The sequence below is a fragment of the Mizuhopecten yessoensis genome, unplaced genomic scaffold (genome assembly GCF_002113885.1).
Source record: "Mizuhopecten yessoensis strain PY_sf001 unplaced genomic scaffold, ASM211388v2 scaffold8111, whole genome shotgun sequence".
NCBI lineage: Eukaryota > Metazoa > Mollusca > Bivalvia > Pectinida > Pectinidae > Mizuhopecten > Mizuhopecten yessoensis.
The window spans coordinates 173,905-189,710 of record NW_018407384.1 but is presented as its reverse complement, the minus strand read 5'-3'; the positions used below and the strand labels follow the sequence as shown (position 1 = coordinate 189,710).

The following is a 15,806-nucleotide window of genomic DNA, read 5'->3' as shown; positions in this document are numbered from 1 at the left end:
GGTGAAACAATAAAGGTGACATAATATAGGTGTGACAGTGTGGTATACCGGTGAAACAATAAATGTGACATAATATAGGTGTGACAGTGTGGTATACAGATGAAGTGGAACTGATAACGTACCTGGCCCTGGAGTGAGCACTCCGTGTGAGATCGTCATCGCTATCATAGCGTCTAGGATTGTCAAAGAAGTAAGATCGACTGTTCTGGTGCTGTGCTGCCATGTCACTTAATGCCTGAAACAAATTGTGAATCATCGTTTCATCAACAATAAAAATATCCAAAAGCCGACATAACAAAACTAAACGTTTGTTAGAATAAATATTTTTCTAGGTATTCTGTATTATGATGTAATACAACTGTTAAAATGGTTCATTTTTACATGTTTACATACATTCAAACTTAGTTAATCTAGTCACGACTAATCTAACTGCCCAACTATCCATTGAGTGTTGTAAAGGACAGACTGCACTGTGTACAAAATGTCCCCGAGTAATCTAACTAACTGTCCCTCAATCCAGCCACTTTACATTGTAGCTGGGAATGAAGGTGGCTGGATTATTATCGCTCCATTGTATTGTAATCAATATTCCTTAATTCAAAACATTTAACACAATAAATTTCACCGGTGAGCTGAACCAAATGCTGGAAAAAAATGAAAGATAAAAGGTGCTATAACCTTACAATAAATCTTATAAGTCACTTTCTCTGACTGAACTTTTTAAAACACTCTTGACATAAAGTTTTAAACAAAGACTTGGAAACATTGTGTATATGCCATGTTATAAAGACAAATATTACTTACTGAATCTGCAGGAGGTTTTTTGACACGGAAAAACACTACAATGATGAGAGTAGGCAGAAACTCCCAAACAAACAGCACAATTCCAAACGATACATAAGCATAACCCCCGTCAAGGTCGATGATGTCGGCCTGAAAAATAAATTGTATTTAATAAAGCTATAAGCTGATGCAGAAACTTATATATTCAAAGACACATATGTTTATTTTAATAAGAGATAAAAAGGATATCGTACTTGCTGATATCATCATTAAAAGAATTTCAGTTATTTACAGGGAGTGACATCATCTGGGGAATTCCAGTTAAAATATCAATGTGAGCCGATCAAAAATACTGGATATTTTCACTTTCAAAAGTCAATAGGCCACAGAAATATTTATGTACTGGTTTTGATCATTTCTATCGGTGAAATGCAAGACCAGACACTCTATACTACAGTCAACTTTAACCCAGAAGCAGACTGACCTGATCCGAGACATTGACCCAGTTGTAACCAAACGAGGGCATCTTTTCCTTGGTATAGGGCAGCAAGGCTATAATATTGTACACAGCACGTGATGTGAACAACAGAATTATCACAATGGAGGTGGCCATTGCCTGGCACAGTGTTGTTCCCTGAAAATAGAACACTTGTCTAAAACTGTGATCATAATATACTTGCGTTTAACAAGTCCCTATTCCAGTACTTCAAAAAAATAATTGAAATAATGAAATTGGTGTTATTTACTGATGTCACAAAAAAACATGTTATACAAATAGAGGAAAATATTTTATATTTTAATAAAAAAAAATCATGTCTAGTGCTTATGATACACCCATCCACTGGTAGACAATCACTGGCTTACCTTACTGCATACACTCATCCCCTGGTAGACAATCACTGGCTTACCTTACTGCATACACTCATCCCCTGGTAGACAATCACTGGCTAACCTTACTGTATTACACCCATCCCCTGGTAGACAATCACAGTGGCTAACCTTACTGTATACGCCCATCCCCTGGTAGACAATCACAGTGGCTAACCTTACTGTATACGCCCATCCCCTGGTAGACAATCACTGGCTAACCTTACTGTATTACACCCATCCCCTGGTAGACAATCACTGGCTAACCTTACTGTATTACACCCATCCCCTGGTAGACAATCACTGGCTAACCTTACTGTATTACACCCATCCCCTGGTAGACAATCACTGGCTAACCTTACTGTATTACACCCATCCCCTGGTAGACAATCACTGGCTAACCTTACTGTATTACACCCATCCCCTGGTAGACAATCACTGGCTAACCTTACTGTATACACCAATCCCCTGGTAGACAACCACTGGCTATCCTAACTGTATACAGCCATCCTTAGATACGCAATCATTGGATATCCTTACAGTGTAAAGCCATTCAAAGGTAGAAAAACATTTGCTATCATTTCTGTATACACCCACCCCTGGTAGACAATCACTGGCTAACCTTACTGTATACACCCATCCCCTGGTAGATAAATCACTGGCTAACCTTACTGTATACACCCATCCCCTGGTAGACAACCACTGGCTAACCTTACTGCATACACCCATTCCCTGGTAGACAAATCACTGGCTAACCTTACTGTATACACCAATCCCCTGGTAGACAATCACTGGCTAACCTTAATGTATACACCCATCCCCTGGGAGACAATCACTGGCTAACCTTAATGTATACACCCATCCCCTGGTAGAGAAATCACTGGCTAACCTTGCTGTATACACCCATCCCCTGGGAGACAATCACTGGCTAACCTGACTGTATACACCCATCCCCCGGTAGACAACCACTGGCTAACCTTACTGTGTACCCCCATCCCCTGGTAGACAATCACAGGGGCTAACCTTACTGTATATGCCCATCCCCTGGTGGACAATCACTGGCTAACCTTACTGTATACACCCATCCCCTGGTAGACAACCACTGGCTATCCTAACTGTATACAGTCATCCTTAGATACGCAATCATTGGATATCCTTACAGTGTAAAGCCTTTCAAAGGTAGAAAAACATTTGCTATCATTTCTGTATACACCCACCCATGGTAGACAATCCCTGGCTAACCTTACTGTATACCCCCATCCCCTGGTAGACAATCACTGGCTAACCTTACTGTATACACCCATCCCCTGGTAGACAAATCACTGGCTAACCTTACTGTATACGCCCATCCCCTGGTAGACAAATTATACACATAGAGTTGGGTACGTGTGAGATTACTCAGATAAGCCTGTCTGGGTTACAAGGAAACATGAACAATGCATGCTATCACATACCTTTGCTTCTAGAACTACATGTGCCGAGGCCATACGACTCATCTTGTAGATACAAACAGACAGGGCGGTGGCAGACATCACAAATAAACTGTCATTGATTGACACTCTCACTATTATCACAGATATAGGTACAGAGTGGTACTTTATAGACTGGTGGTCCACCACAATGGCAGCCGTCAGGTTGGTGATGAAGAAAATGAGGATAGCAAGTGCAATGGCAATGCGTAGAGGTCTTCTGAAATGTTTTAATTGTTAATAAAATCAGAATGTAATTTATATCCAGCACAAGAAAAAAGGTAAAGGAAATTGCTATCTTACACCCCATAAATGACATCGTAATAGAATAATAATGGCATAATACATTTTATTTTAAAATTGAATATATTCTGATGCAGTGATGTGGGAATGCAGACATGATGAAATTGAAAACTAAAATAATGTATTTACAATGTAAAGCAGAAAGAATGGATGAAATTCTTTGTGCAAAGGTTTGTTGAAAAGGAGTATACGCTAATGTTGCTTACCAATTTATTTTTATATTCAGTATAAAAAGCTCAGGGAAAAAGTTCATATTTTCAAAATGGTAGCCAGTAAAAACTCCTTTTCATGGTTTCTGACCTAACTCTAGCAAATTGAATGAGATGAAAATATTATATGCCTTGCAATTGGAGTGCAGGATATGAAAACCCTAACCCCTGCATTTCTAAGTTGGATAAAATTCCCAACAGGTAAGCCTGCAGTTTTACCCAATTTTAAAACGACTTGGATCCCTTTGAATTTCTCCATCTAACACCCTTGGGCATGAAAGTCTTCTGTTTAATTTTTATATTTTCAGTGATTTTTTTATTTTATTTCCATGTTATGGAAGAAATAAAACAGTCAATACCTAATGATAGTCTATTATTTATATTTATTACTGTGAGCTAATTCTCCAGTAATACTCACTAAAGTCCAAAGGTTATAAACAAGAAATAACTCACAAGACTGGACATAAATCATCATCACCAGTGTTGCACATTTTCTAAATACCTAATGAGTACATGCATGTACCCTGTAATTGTTCAAATATTAACAAGTCACAAATGTAAGTTTTTGCCTAACATACTGACACAAATTCCTCCCTTTACTAGCTGGTGCTGATCACCTAACAATAGATTTAAACACTTGTTATGTGTGGATACTTAATTGGTTACAATCTACTTACTTATACTGACTAGGTTCATACTTGGCTTTGGCTTTAAACACGACCTGGAAAGAACATTGATGCATGTAATGTAAGACATAAAGACATATATATCTCTTATGGGGAAAATACATTACATTAGATACAACAGATTTGTTACTGTATTTTTTAAGTATAATTTCTCAGTTCATCAATTTGAAGATCTATGCAAAGCACAATCTATGGCAACTATTTCAGTTAGTTAGTACTATTATACATGACAGTATAGCCTACAGTAGGGAACAACACAATATAAAATAGGTAGGAATAGTTCAAATACATATCTCTTCCATTTCTGCAGGTGACATAATCATTATTGTGTTATGACTTAAACATTACTGCTGTTTTTAGATATTTATAACCTGCATGTACTGTTACTTTATTACAAAACTGCTTTTGTTTTGTGACATTTACCAGTTACAGCTCTTTTGTGATTTGGGAAAATACATAGTACTATTTTTATTGAATTGAGAAGATATTCCACACTTTCTTTTTCATTTTGGGAAAATAAAACACTTTTTGTTCTGGGGGAGGCAGCCTGTACTTGGCTATAAAAAAATATTGAACTCCTTACTGTTTTTTCAGACACTTCTTAACTACTATGTATATTTAGGCAAATACCTGTTACTTTGTGATATACTTACATTATAACTCTTACATTTTAGACATGATTAATGTTGTTTTGTAACACTTTTATTTACCCCGATACTGTTTTACTGCAACATATTTTTGGCTGGGACACATTATCTATCTTTAATTAAATGATGTAATTTGGGACTCTTACAAAATTTCTAATTCTTGTCTCAGTCTGGGACTCATAAAAGTCTTTCTCAAATCTAGTACCTTTATCATCTGGGGGTGGGGCTGAATTATTTATGTTTTAGTGTGGAACAATCTGTTCCCCAATTATAAACCATTTTATTTGAGTAAGTGTGGGAGGTTAGGTTGTTTACTTTTCACATTTGTATTACTTTGTTAAGTATAATTATTGTTTATGATTAACAGACAGAGATCTGTTACTTTCTGTGTTATTCACCCTTATTTAGGGTAGGGCTTATTGTTTAGGCTAGGATTCCTGGCGATCAGCTGCTACGATACCGGTGCTGAAATCTGTGTGTTCACACTTCTGAGACGGCCGGAAGTGGGTGATAGTAATAACAGGAATAGGTTCCCGCTCCTCGCTCACATGCTTTTAGATGGTGAGGCTGGGTTCGAGATTAACAGTTGGTCACTCATCTTCGAGGCTATTTGGTGGGGGGAGCAGGGGGTATAAAACAGTGAGTCCGGGCGGGGATCAGGGTCTTGACAGGGTCGGTGAGCCGACCCACTTCTGCTGGTGAGGAGAACATTACCGCCTCATGCGCTGTTAACAGTGCAAAACATGCGCCGAGGTGCTGCTAACAGTACCAATCGTAGCTAGGACTACATGAGGTTATTGTAACCTTGTTCCTGGAATAAATAGAGTGCTATAGGAACTACAGTACATGTATGTAGGGATAGTCAGGGGCTTCGGGCTTAGGCATCGATACATGCACAGGTGGTTAGCTGTAGATCTATAGGGAGCTAGGAGCACGCGGTCGTAGTCTACTGGTAGTACTGTTAGGTAGGATAGGCCATTACTCTACATACATAGGGATTGGGTTTCTTAACATTAGTTGTCATTGTTTGGCACTAATGCTATGCTTTGTATTTGTTAAACTTGTTATTCATATTCATGATTTCGTCTTGTTAATAAACAGTTACTTGTATTTTGAAACACCTTGTTGAGTTATTGAATCAACCCGACGAAAGAGGCGAGGTCTAGAATGGACTGCAGGGAAAGTTGTCGACTCGTTACCATTACCAAAAACTATACGATCACGAAACAAATTTAACGGAGTGACAACAGATGCAAACCCTCTCCGGACCTCCCCCTATTACATAAGCATAAGAAAAATCCAAACGCCTCAAGTAGTACTGTATATGCATCACATATTTTCTTTTTGAGAGCACATGTCAGGTCTTAGCTATAAAGACCTATATAGCTATATTCACCTATAAATTAGAGCTGTATTGAGCTATATTTTCTCAGATTTCAATTTTCATTAAATTAAAGCAAAGTCGCATAAAACTATAAGATTTATGGTAATGTTGACTACAAGAAGCGTACATTTAGATGTTTATTTTCATTTTTCATAATGTTAAGTTTTCGATTTTTTTCACATCATTATTTTTTAAAAAGAATGCTTATATTTAATGTCTTGTGTTATCAACCGAAGGATAACATATTCTTTTAAAAGCGACTTTGCTTTGTTTTCCTTAAAAAGAAAATCACATGAAAATAGCTCAAAAGACCTATTTCAGATATAGGTCAATAGAGCTGTTATAGGTCTTTACAGCTATATAGCTCATGATCAGTCGGCAGAGTGTACTGGACCTGCATGTTATCTTATTACTACGGTCAAACAGGCTTGATCAGATGGTATATTTTGCTCTTTTCCGTGTTCTTAGTCTTACCTGTGCAAAAAATAACACCAGGAGACACAGCGTAGTGAACTGTAAACAAACTGGGAAACAATACAGCAACCATGTAAAGGGCAGTGGGAGATTGTTGACTAAAATACAGTCACTGAAGTAGAATGAGAATAAGGTGGTTCTCAACCCTGTCCATATCAAACAGAGAAACAGAAAAACAGTTTGGTAACTCAGTCTCTTATGTCGGTAGTACCAGATCATCCATAATTGAAAATACACCATGAAAAACAGCAGGCCGTACAATGAGACGTACAGAATTGTCAGCCATAATTCTGTGACGGGCGTTAAGGCTGGTTCCAACGTAGGAAAGGCATCAATATCAACGTCCATTGAATCGGCAGACCGAGTGATTCTTCCTGATTTGACATAATCATGGTTTGTGATTCGTTTGGCGATTCCATTTTGGATATTTTGAAACACGGCATCTGGGAATATTAAAGGAAAATGTCCCTGTCTTGTCATAGCGATCAACTGACCGCAATCAGTTTATCATCGTCTGCATGGTAGAGGTCTAGTTGTCTCGTCTGACATTCGTCTGACAGCTCCTTTCAGTCAAAACATTTAATCACATGATCGGCAAGAGTGACCTTGACCTTGCATTAATTATTTTTTGTAATACAATTTTTATCTGAATAGTGATTGGGAAAACATAACAAAATGTGTCAATGCCGACTGTATTTCTTATTCTAGAACGGTTGTAAAATATAAACATGCTTTCTAAATGAATCAAAATGTTATTCAGTGCGGGAAAGCAAAATGGCTGCGTCCATGTCATTGCCCATGGAAACTTTTTGATGGGGAAGCAGATATTCCAAGCACCTGGCAGAGAAAGTGTTTCAGAATGCTAAGTTCATTGAGACTACACGGGAAAAGATTTCCGACTACTAATTGCATTCGATTTAAAAGTAAATCAAGCAGTAAAAAGTATTCAGAGACGCTCAATCTCCCGAAAAGTGATCTTGATGCAACCTCTAAAAGCGGGAAGGCTGTAAAGAGAGAAAAATTCATTCAAGAGGTTGTTTATAGATTTTTTTTATATGTGACCATGATAAGAAATAAATCAAAATTAACAATTTACAGGTAAATTGACATATATAGCGTTTTAGTTTTACCCTTGCCGACACAATATCTACTTTCACTTTCTGTTTATGAAGCACATGTCAAATTCGAAATGATATTGAAACGAATTTCTAAATGACAAACAGCTGATAATTAAGCACATTCTATGCAAAGTTGATTTCCAGTGACCAAATTAAATGATAAACTTAGGTGGTGGAATGTCTAACTTATGATGATCAATTTTGATAGACCTGTAACCATTCGTCAGTGAGTTGAATCTTGCTGAAGCTTAACTAAACTTCACCATAAACTACTAGTTAACTTACAACGATGTCATCTGAGCGGAACTTAACCATCACAAGGGGATACATTGCTTCAGGGACCTCAATTATGTATAAAACATAAAACAGTTATTGTATAAAAGCAGATAGGCGATACAAAAATCATATATTTGTGGATGAAGAATGACCCTGCATAAAACAGTAAAGCTTACCATGCTTTGGCAACTTGGAACATTTTCGGTTGCAAATTCTGGCAGACTTGCAAATGTTTATGCACTTTGCACTCTTGAAAAGTTTTGTCTATGTTCGCATCATATTTCTAGGTCCAACCTTATTTCATAAATGAACAACAGTTTGGATGCGATAAATGAACGCGGCCCTGTTCTCCAGCTGACAGCATATGTAGACAAAAGTCACCACCATTAGTAGTAAAGTGAAAAGCTTCCTCCAGTAGAATATTGAATTAAACCAAATGAGCCAAATTTAGATTGAATCATTCTATTTCCAGGAAAGAACCATAATTGTGAAAGATTCTGTACTGTTTTGTAAAAACTGTGTCAAGGTGTAATCTTAGGCTAACAGAGCATAGGGTTATCAATTATTGTGTGTATATTTCTACAAGAAAGTATCAATATTTGATAAAACCTATGAAAGGTATGCAATGTTTTCTCAATCAAAAACTAAATTCAGTGCTGGAGACATACATTCATACAGTACATATATATACAGTGTATACAGTTTGACTCATGTATTTTTCTGTGTTGCAGGTTCAACAAATCAGTATTTTTATATGTTGCAGGTATGTGGTTTTAATAAGCTGTATGAATGGCAGAGAGCCCAAGATAGGGAAAAGGAGTTTGTCCTGCATGATGGTCCACCTTATGCAAATGGAAAACCTCATGTTGGCCATGCTTTGAATAAGGTTAGTATAAAAAGAGTTTTACAAATACCTGGTAAAGATTTCTATCTCATCAAGGCTCAGAATGAAAATGTATTCCAACTTTCTCTGAAACATTGAAAAGTCTTGTTTGTTGAGTATTTTATATTCAGGGGAGATAATGCTGCTTGTTGTTTGTCAGTATGATATACATGTAATTATTGAGTTAAAGATATTTGTCTTGTACATTGTGATGAAAACAGTGGGACAATATATACCTGGTACATAAATCCAGCATATAATGAATAACTTATGTAGTATCTAAATAAAATATATTCAGCAAATCTGACAAATCTGACTTTTTAGGGCACCTGAGCTTTAGCTCAAGTGACCTATTGCTATCCGTTTTCGTCCGTCGTCGTNCAGTGAGTTTTTGTTTGTGTGCACTATACCTGAATGTCAAGTGCAGATAACAGTTCAATAAAATGCCCAGCATTTCATTTGCTACCTCCTTTTCTGCCAACATATTTCAAGATCCCTTTTTCATTTTTTCATTTGCTACCTCCTTTTCTGCCAACATATTTCAAGGTCCCTTTTTCATTTTTTCCTTCAGATTTTTTTTATATGTTTTCCTTAATTTATCACCAAACCCCATTATAATGCAAAAAATTATCTTGACAAATGGTGGCAATATAACAAGGTTTTTGACTGCATTTTATTATAACCATTATCAAGTGTTGAAAATATTCACAAATAGTGGTATTTTATCCACTACATGAGCATAAAAATTGAAGGTTGTACGCACATGGTCACTATCTTCTGCATTGACTTCGTTGAGTGTATTCCGTCCTTGCGTATTGCAGAGTTATCTTCTCTTGAGAGCAGGTATTGATTGTTACGTCATTTGTTTCTGAGAGTAACGTCATCAATTTTTGAGAAAACGACGTAATTTACTCACACGAACCAATGACGTAACAATCAATACCTGCTCTCAAGAGAAGATAACTCTGCAATACGCAAAGACGGAATTAATCTTACTTATTGCACAAGTACAAAACAAATTGTGAATTTATATCGAATGAATATTTTGAGACATGATATAAAGCAAATTGACAATGCATAAGATCAGTGAAGCTTACACCTCTAGATGAGATGTACATGTGAATTTGGAAATTTTAAAACTAGTAAAGTTAATCATTAAAATAGTACCTACTATTAGCCATACCCATAGATATAGTATGTTTTTGTATACAAATTACAATAGGTCATAAAGGCAATATAACATGTATTTGTGTAAAGTATGTTCTGTAAAAATTATAACTTTTATTTACAAACAATAGATTCTGAAGGACATCACCAATAGGTACAAGCTGCTGAAGGGCTACAAAGTACATTATGTACCTGGTTGGGATTGTCATGGACTACCAATAGAACTGAAAGCATTAAAAGGCAAAGATGGCACTCATAAGAAAATGGCTCCTTTGGAAATTCGGAAAAAAGGTTAGCAATTTCTGTAGTAGGTGTATTTTTATTATTGAAATGACCGTTAGATACTCTATACTTGGAAACTTTTGTTGAATCAAACAGACCTCATTCATTGTTAAAATTCCATATTGGTCCAGTGTTGATTTTGCCATTTACATTTGAAATATCACATGTAGTAAGCCCTGGACCTATCTATTTGAAGTAATGATAAATTTTCCATCATGCAAGGATAAAAAGGACAATCTGTGTTCAAAAGCACTGGATAGAAAGGTAAGATGGAATTGAATGTATATAAGAAAATATTGCTCATGAAAATTTTAAATTTCAGCTAAAAAGGTGGCTGAGGAATCCATAGCAGTGCAGAGTAAAGCATTCCAAAGTTGGGGTATCATGGCTGACTGGAAGAAGTCCTGTTACCAAACAACTGACCGAGACTTTCAGGCTAGAGAGTTGGATCTATTCTACACACTGTATGAGAAGGTGAGACATGTTACCACACAACTGACCAGGATGGTCAGGCCTGGGAGTTGGACCTATTTGACACAATGATTGAAACAATGAAATATCACAAAGAATTCTGACCTGCTGCTATTTTGCTTGATGGTAAAACTGTAGCACAGAGTTTACTACTGGTTAAAGGTACATGGTTTTTAGGCATTGACATGTATTGTCATTTTTGTGTAGCATGAGTTTATTTTCAAGAATAAAAACTCCTGATTATACAAGCCATCTCGCCATCCATATGTATTAGCCACTAATTAACTGTAGGATGTAGTTCTACTAGTCATACCTGGTATGGTAGTTTTTGATCTTTTGTATTGTACAGTAAGTCAATTGTTCTATCTTTCAATATGGTTCTTGCATTTGAAAAGTAGAACATTTTATTTTAATAATTTACGAATATATTTTTTGAAATGCTGTAATGACTGTTAACATTACTTTTTACAGGGTTTGGTGTATGAGGATTTCATGCCAGTCTATTGGTCCCCATCTTCTAGGTATGTAACATAGCAGTCTATTGGTTCAAATCGTCTAGGTATGTAACATAACAGTCTATTGGTCCCCATCTTCTAGGTATGTAACATGCCAGTCTATTGGTCCCCATCTTCTAGGTATGTAACATAGAAGTCTAATGGTTCAAATCGTCTAGGTATGTAACATAGTAGTCTATGGGTGCCCATCTTCTAGGTATGTAACATAGCAGTCTATTGGTCCCCATCTTCTAGGTATGTATCATAGCAGTCTATTGATCCCAATCTTCTGGGTATGTATCAAAGCAATCTATTAGTCCCCATCTTCTAGTTATGTAACATAGCAGTCTATTGGTCCCCATCTTCTAGGTATGTAACATAGCAGTCTATTGATCCCAATCATTGGTCCTTTTTTAAGGTCACCTTAGCTTTAGCTCAAGTGACCTATTGCTTTCCATCTTCATCCGTCGTCCTGCGACATCCGTTAATATTTTACATTTTCAACTTAAGCTGAAATACTGTCAAAGGGATTTCATTGAAACTTCATGGGAATGTTACTGATATCTCCCTGACCAAGTGTTGTTATTTTCCAGTCCATCAGAAATCAAATATGGACGCTACGGCCGCCATTTTGAAAAACTATTTCAAACTTAGAGTCAAGTTCTACTAGGCTATTTTAACTGAAACTTTGTGTGAATGATCAACTCATAGTCCTGACAAAGTGTTGTTATTTTTCGGGTCGATCAGAAATCCAATACGGCCGCCATGGACCACCATTTTGAAAAGCTATTTCAAACTTAAAAGTCAAGTTCTACTGGGCTGATTTAATTGAAACTCGGTCTAGGAATGATCGACTCATGGTCATGACAAACTTAACTTAACGTTATGCTTAACTATTTTTTACTCAAATAGGTAGGGATGATTGACATAATTATCTCCACTTCATATTTCAACAACAAAAATAAATACTGTAGGACTCAGGTGACCGTTAAGGCCCATGGGCCTCTTGTTATGATGAGACATATTTTTCAGCTCAGTAGCTGCATGGCTTGGTTACAACATTATTGTTTTATGGATAATTACTGCCTTGCTTTTTCACTTACATTTACCAAACTGACTTTGCTTATGTATCTCAAGAAGGCTTTAAATCCATGCTTTATTCAGGTGAGTATTTTTTAAAATAAGAATTGTCTTTTTTGTTTTATTACTCTGTTTTTAACTGACTCTCTTGTTACTGTGTTGTTTAAACTGACTCTCTAGTTACTTTGTGAAATAGTTACCCTTTTGTTAGGTTAATTTTGTTTAAAAAATATGTTCATTGTTCAAATATAAAGCAAGTGGTTAAGGATATATAATTTTTTATTTTTTTTTATCTGACAGAACTGCTCTAGCCGAGGCTGAGCTGGAGTATGACCCGTGTCATGTCAGTCAAGCAGTATACCTCAAGTTTCCCATTATCCCATCATCTCTAACCTCTCTCAATACTCACAGAGGTAAGGTACATGGAACAGTTTTATAACTCTTAATTACATGTTTTATTTGACAACCAAATGTTTTTGACTTTGTGAGATTAAATAAGGTTTTATGTTACGTAACTTATGGTGTTTACATTTGCCATCAGGCACTTTGAAGGGTTGTTAATATTGCTTTAGTTAACTCATTGATCCTAAAAAAGAAAAGTATTTGAAGAAAAATTTCAAAAAATTAATACCCATGAAAATTTAGTAACTGCTACTGGGGAAGACATACTTGTTTTACTTATCGTGACCCCCACCACACGTTTTTCCTTGGGTCCAATATAGAGGTACTGAGGTTTAGGAATATTTTAAAACCCATTTCCCATAATACATTAAAATCATAATCAATATTAAGTGCCTCTCTAGCCATCCCCCACCCCCACCCACCCATATTCACATCTGGAATAGCTCTAAGTGAAGGTCAATGTATACATCTTTGTGATGTTGTTGCAGTGATCAGACAGTGATAGAATAAGTGTCATCCTATTTATTCATTACATTACATAAGTATTATCATGAAATCAAAACTACCTCCATTTCTAGGATAACTTACTATTTTATTGCCAGTGACAGACAAGAATGTATATGCTGTGATATGGACGACAACTCCGTGGACATTACCTGTCAATCAAGCAATTTGTTACAGTAACAATTTGACGTGAGTATATGTATAATAGTTTCACATGCTGCCGATTATATTTGTCTCATGGACTCACTTTGCAGAAATTGCTAATGAATCTTCGACATAATATTATTACTCTCTCCGAGACATCTCAGAAAACAATAAAAGTACTTAATAAACAATGCATTTGAAAAAATAATCAATAGTCAAGAAAGTGCCATGAAATAATAATTAAGAGTATGTATTAGTGAGTTTATTAAATCATGTCTTTCTGGAGTGATTATAAAAGTTGTTTTCCTTTCTGCTTCAGGTACTGTGTTCTGGAGGATCGTAGCAATGAGGATGTGTTCATTTGTGAGAAAGTATTTGTGGAGAAATTTGTTAACCTGTTAAGTAAATCACTGACAGTGATAGACGAGGTCAAAGGTTAGTTGGGTAGTCTGGCTTATGATTGTACTACGGTATACAGGGAAACTTCTGCCCCAGTCAAATATTCACGCTTTGCCTATAAATTCCGTCTTCGCCTAGTGTTTGTTTCACCCTTCACATGTAATTCCTATACATTGTATGTTGGGTACTAATAGTCCCTGTAATGATAAATTCGCTCTCATAAGGGAGGGAGAAAAGGGCGAAAGTTTTACTGCAACAAAAAGATCCCAATATACAGTATGTCCCTATTATCTAGAAAAACTTAAATCTTGAATCAAAACGAACAGTCTCCTCTTTTCTCCATATTTTTGTTATTCTGCAGGTGTCATCGACAGGTATGAAAGGAGGATTCTTTTAAGAAAAAGTCTGTTGTATTGTTTTTTTAGGAAGTTTGCTCAAGGGAGCTGAGTATAATCACCCCCTGACCAGAGAGGTCCTGCCATTCCTTCCAGCCAATCACGTTGTATCAGGAAAAGGGACTGGCTTTGTGCACACTGCCCCTTGTCATGGCCATGATGACTTTAAAGTTGCCATTAACAACGATATCAAGATAGTAAGGAAGGAACAGTTATAAAACCCGATATTTCTTTTATCTGTCTGTCAATACTCTTTTGGAAGAAAGGTGCCAATAGTTGGAATTAACTTGTTTTAAATTTTGCTCAAATATTTTCAATACTAGCATCACCATCATCATGCCAACAGGCTTTTAAGGATATTTTACAACATGTTGACACATGATGGAAATACATTTATATCTGTACATTATTGACATTAATGAAGTTTTATGAGCAGTACATCCATTTTGATTTATTCAGAGAAGTATTGTGGATGAAGACGGTGTGTACACTGAAGAGGCTGGTCCCACACTGCAGGGGAAAGTGGTGGGAAAGGATGCTGACAGTGCAGGTAAGATATTCTATACTAGTGTGATCGCTAGTGATGTCCTCACTCTGTACTATAAGTGCACTCTGTTCATCAATCTGTTTTTCATCTGTGTGTCACTGTCACAAGTGTTTCTAGTCCTTTCCTTATATATTCTGTTAAACTGTACTACATCAGAAATTGTATGGGTCTACTTCTTTGGATAGAAGACTGTTGCATGCTATAATGGAGTCTTATGCCGTATTATATACAGAGTTATGACCCTTTTTTCATTTTTGACGCTGAATTTTGTCTGGAGGTCAGGTCTAGGTGTTGCTTGTAATACTCAGCCTTGTTGATAATATGCTATCACTTTTTGGTTCATAAGGATCAACTTCATGTACTACCATCCCCCTCAAACCACTCGCATGGTGCAGAATGAATGTTGGCAGTATACTGGGATGATGTACCAGGGTGATTGTTTTTTAGATTATAACAAATCAGGTAGTTTAGGATATAATCATTCAGTCACAATCCTGGTTTTTTTTTATCTAGAATTTCAGGACCAGAACTTTTCTCTGAACATAAGTGACCTGTTAGATTGAGATTTGATGTTGTTGATTTTACTTTTGACAGTGATGGAGTTACTGAAGGAGAGTGTTATCCATCAGTCTCCCTATCAGCACAGCTACCCGTACGATTGGCGGACTAAACGTCCCGTCATCATCCGGGCCAGTAAACAGTGGTTCATCAACACCAACAAGATTAAGGAAAGAGCTGTTGTAAGTCCTTATTCTCGTTGCGACAAGTGTAGCATCAATAAGGCTAGTTAAACAACAAGTGTTGGGGGGGGGGGGGGGGGGG

At 36.6% G+C, this 15,806-nt stretch overlaps 2 protein-coding genes across 3 annotated transcripts in view; one reads left to right on the top strand and one right to left on the bottom strand.

Moving 5' to 3' along the window:
- Positions 1-7,399, bottom strand: part of LOC110454936 (integral membrane protein GPR137B-like) — a 12,937-nt gene extending 5,538 nt beyond the window's left edge. The window contains exons 1-6 of the mRNA XM_021504753.1: positions 6,823-7,399; positions 4,309-4,352; positions 3,105-3,339; positions 1,268-1,417; positions 805-933; positions 123-235 (exon numbers count right to left, since the gene is read on the bottom strand). Coding sequence (XP_021360428.1) covers positions 123-235; positions 805-933; positions 1,268-1,417; positions 3,105-3,339; positions 4,309-4,352; positions 6,823-7,302 — 1,151 coding nt within the window. The 5' untranslated portion in view covers positions 7,303-7,399. The remainder of the gene's footprint in view (positions 1-122; positions 236-804; positions 934-1,267; positions 1,418-3,104; positions 3,340-4,308; positions 4,353-6,822) is intronic.
- Positions 7,400-7,590: 191 nt separating this feature from the next.
- The window catches only part of LOC110454930 (isoleucine--tRNA ligase, mitochondrial-like), a 16,777-nt gene continuing 8,561 nt past the window's right edge, over positions 7,591-15,806 (top strand). Inside the window, exons 1-11 of one of the 2 annotated variants that reach the window (XM_021504746.1) lie at positions 7,591-7,855; positions 8,980-9,102; positions 10,398-10,557; positions 10,871-11,022; positions 11,491-11,540; positions 12,894-13,006; positions 13,598-13,688; positions 13,963-14,078; positions 14,468-14,634; positions 14,897-14,987; positions 15,579-15,724. In XM_021504746.1, the coding sequence (XP_021360421.1) occupies positions 7,682-7,855; positions 8,980-9,102; positions 10,398-10,557; positions 10,871-11,022; positions 11,491-11,540; positions 12,894-13,006; positions 13,598-13,688; positions 13,963-14,078; positions 14,468-14,634; positions 14,897-14,987; positions 15,579-15,724 (1,383 nt within the window). In that variant the 5' untranslated portion in view covers positions 7,591-7,681. Of the gene's footprint in view, positions 7,856-8,979; positions 9,103-10,397; positions 10,558-10,870; positions 11,023-11,490; positions 11,541-11,608; positions 11,655-12,893; positions 13,007-13,597; positions 13,689-13,962; positions 14,079-14,467; positions 14,635-14,896; positions 14,988-15,578; positions 15,725-15,806 lie in introns of those variants that run through there. The other variant, XM_021504747.1, reaches the window with a different exon arrangement.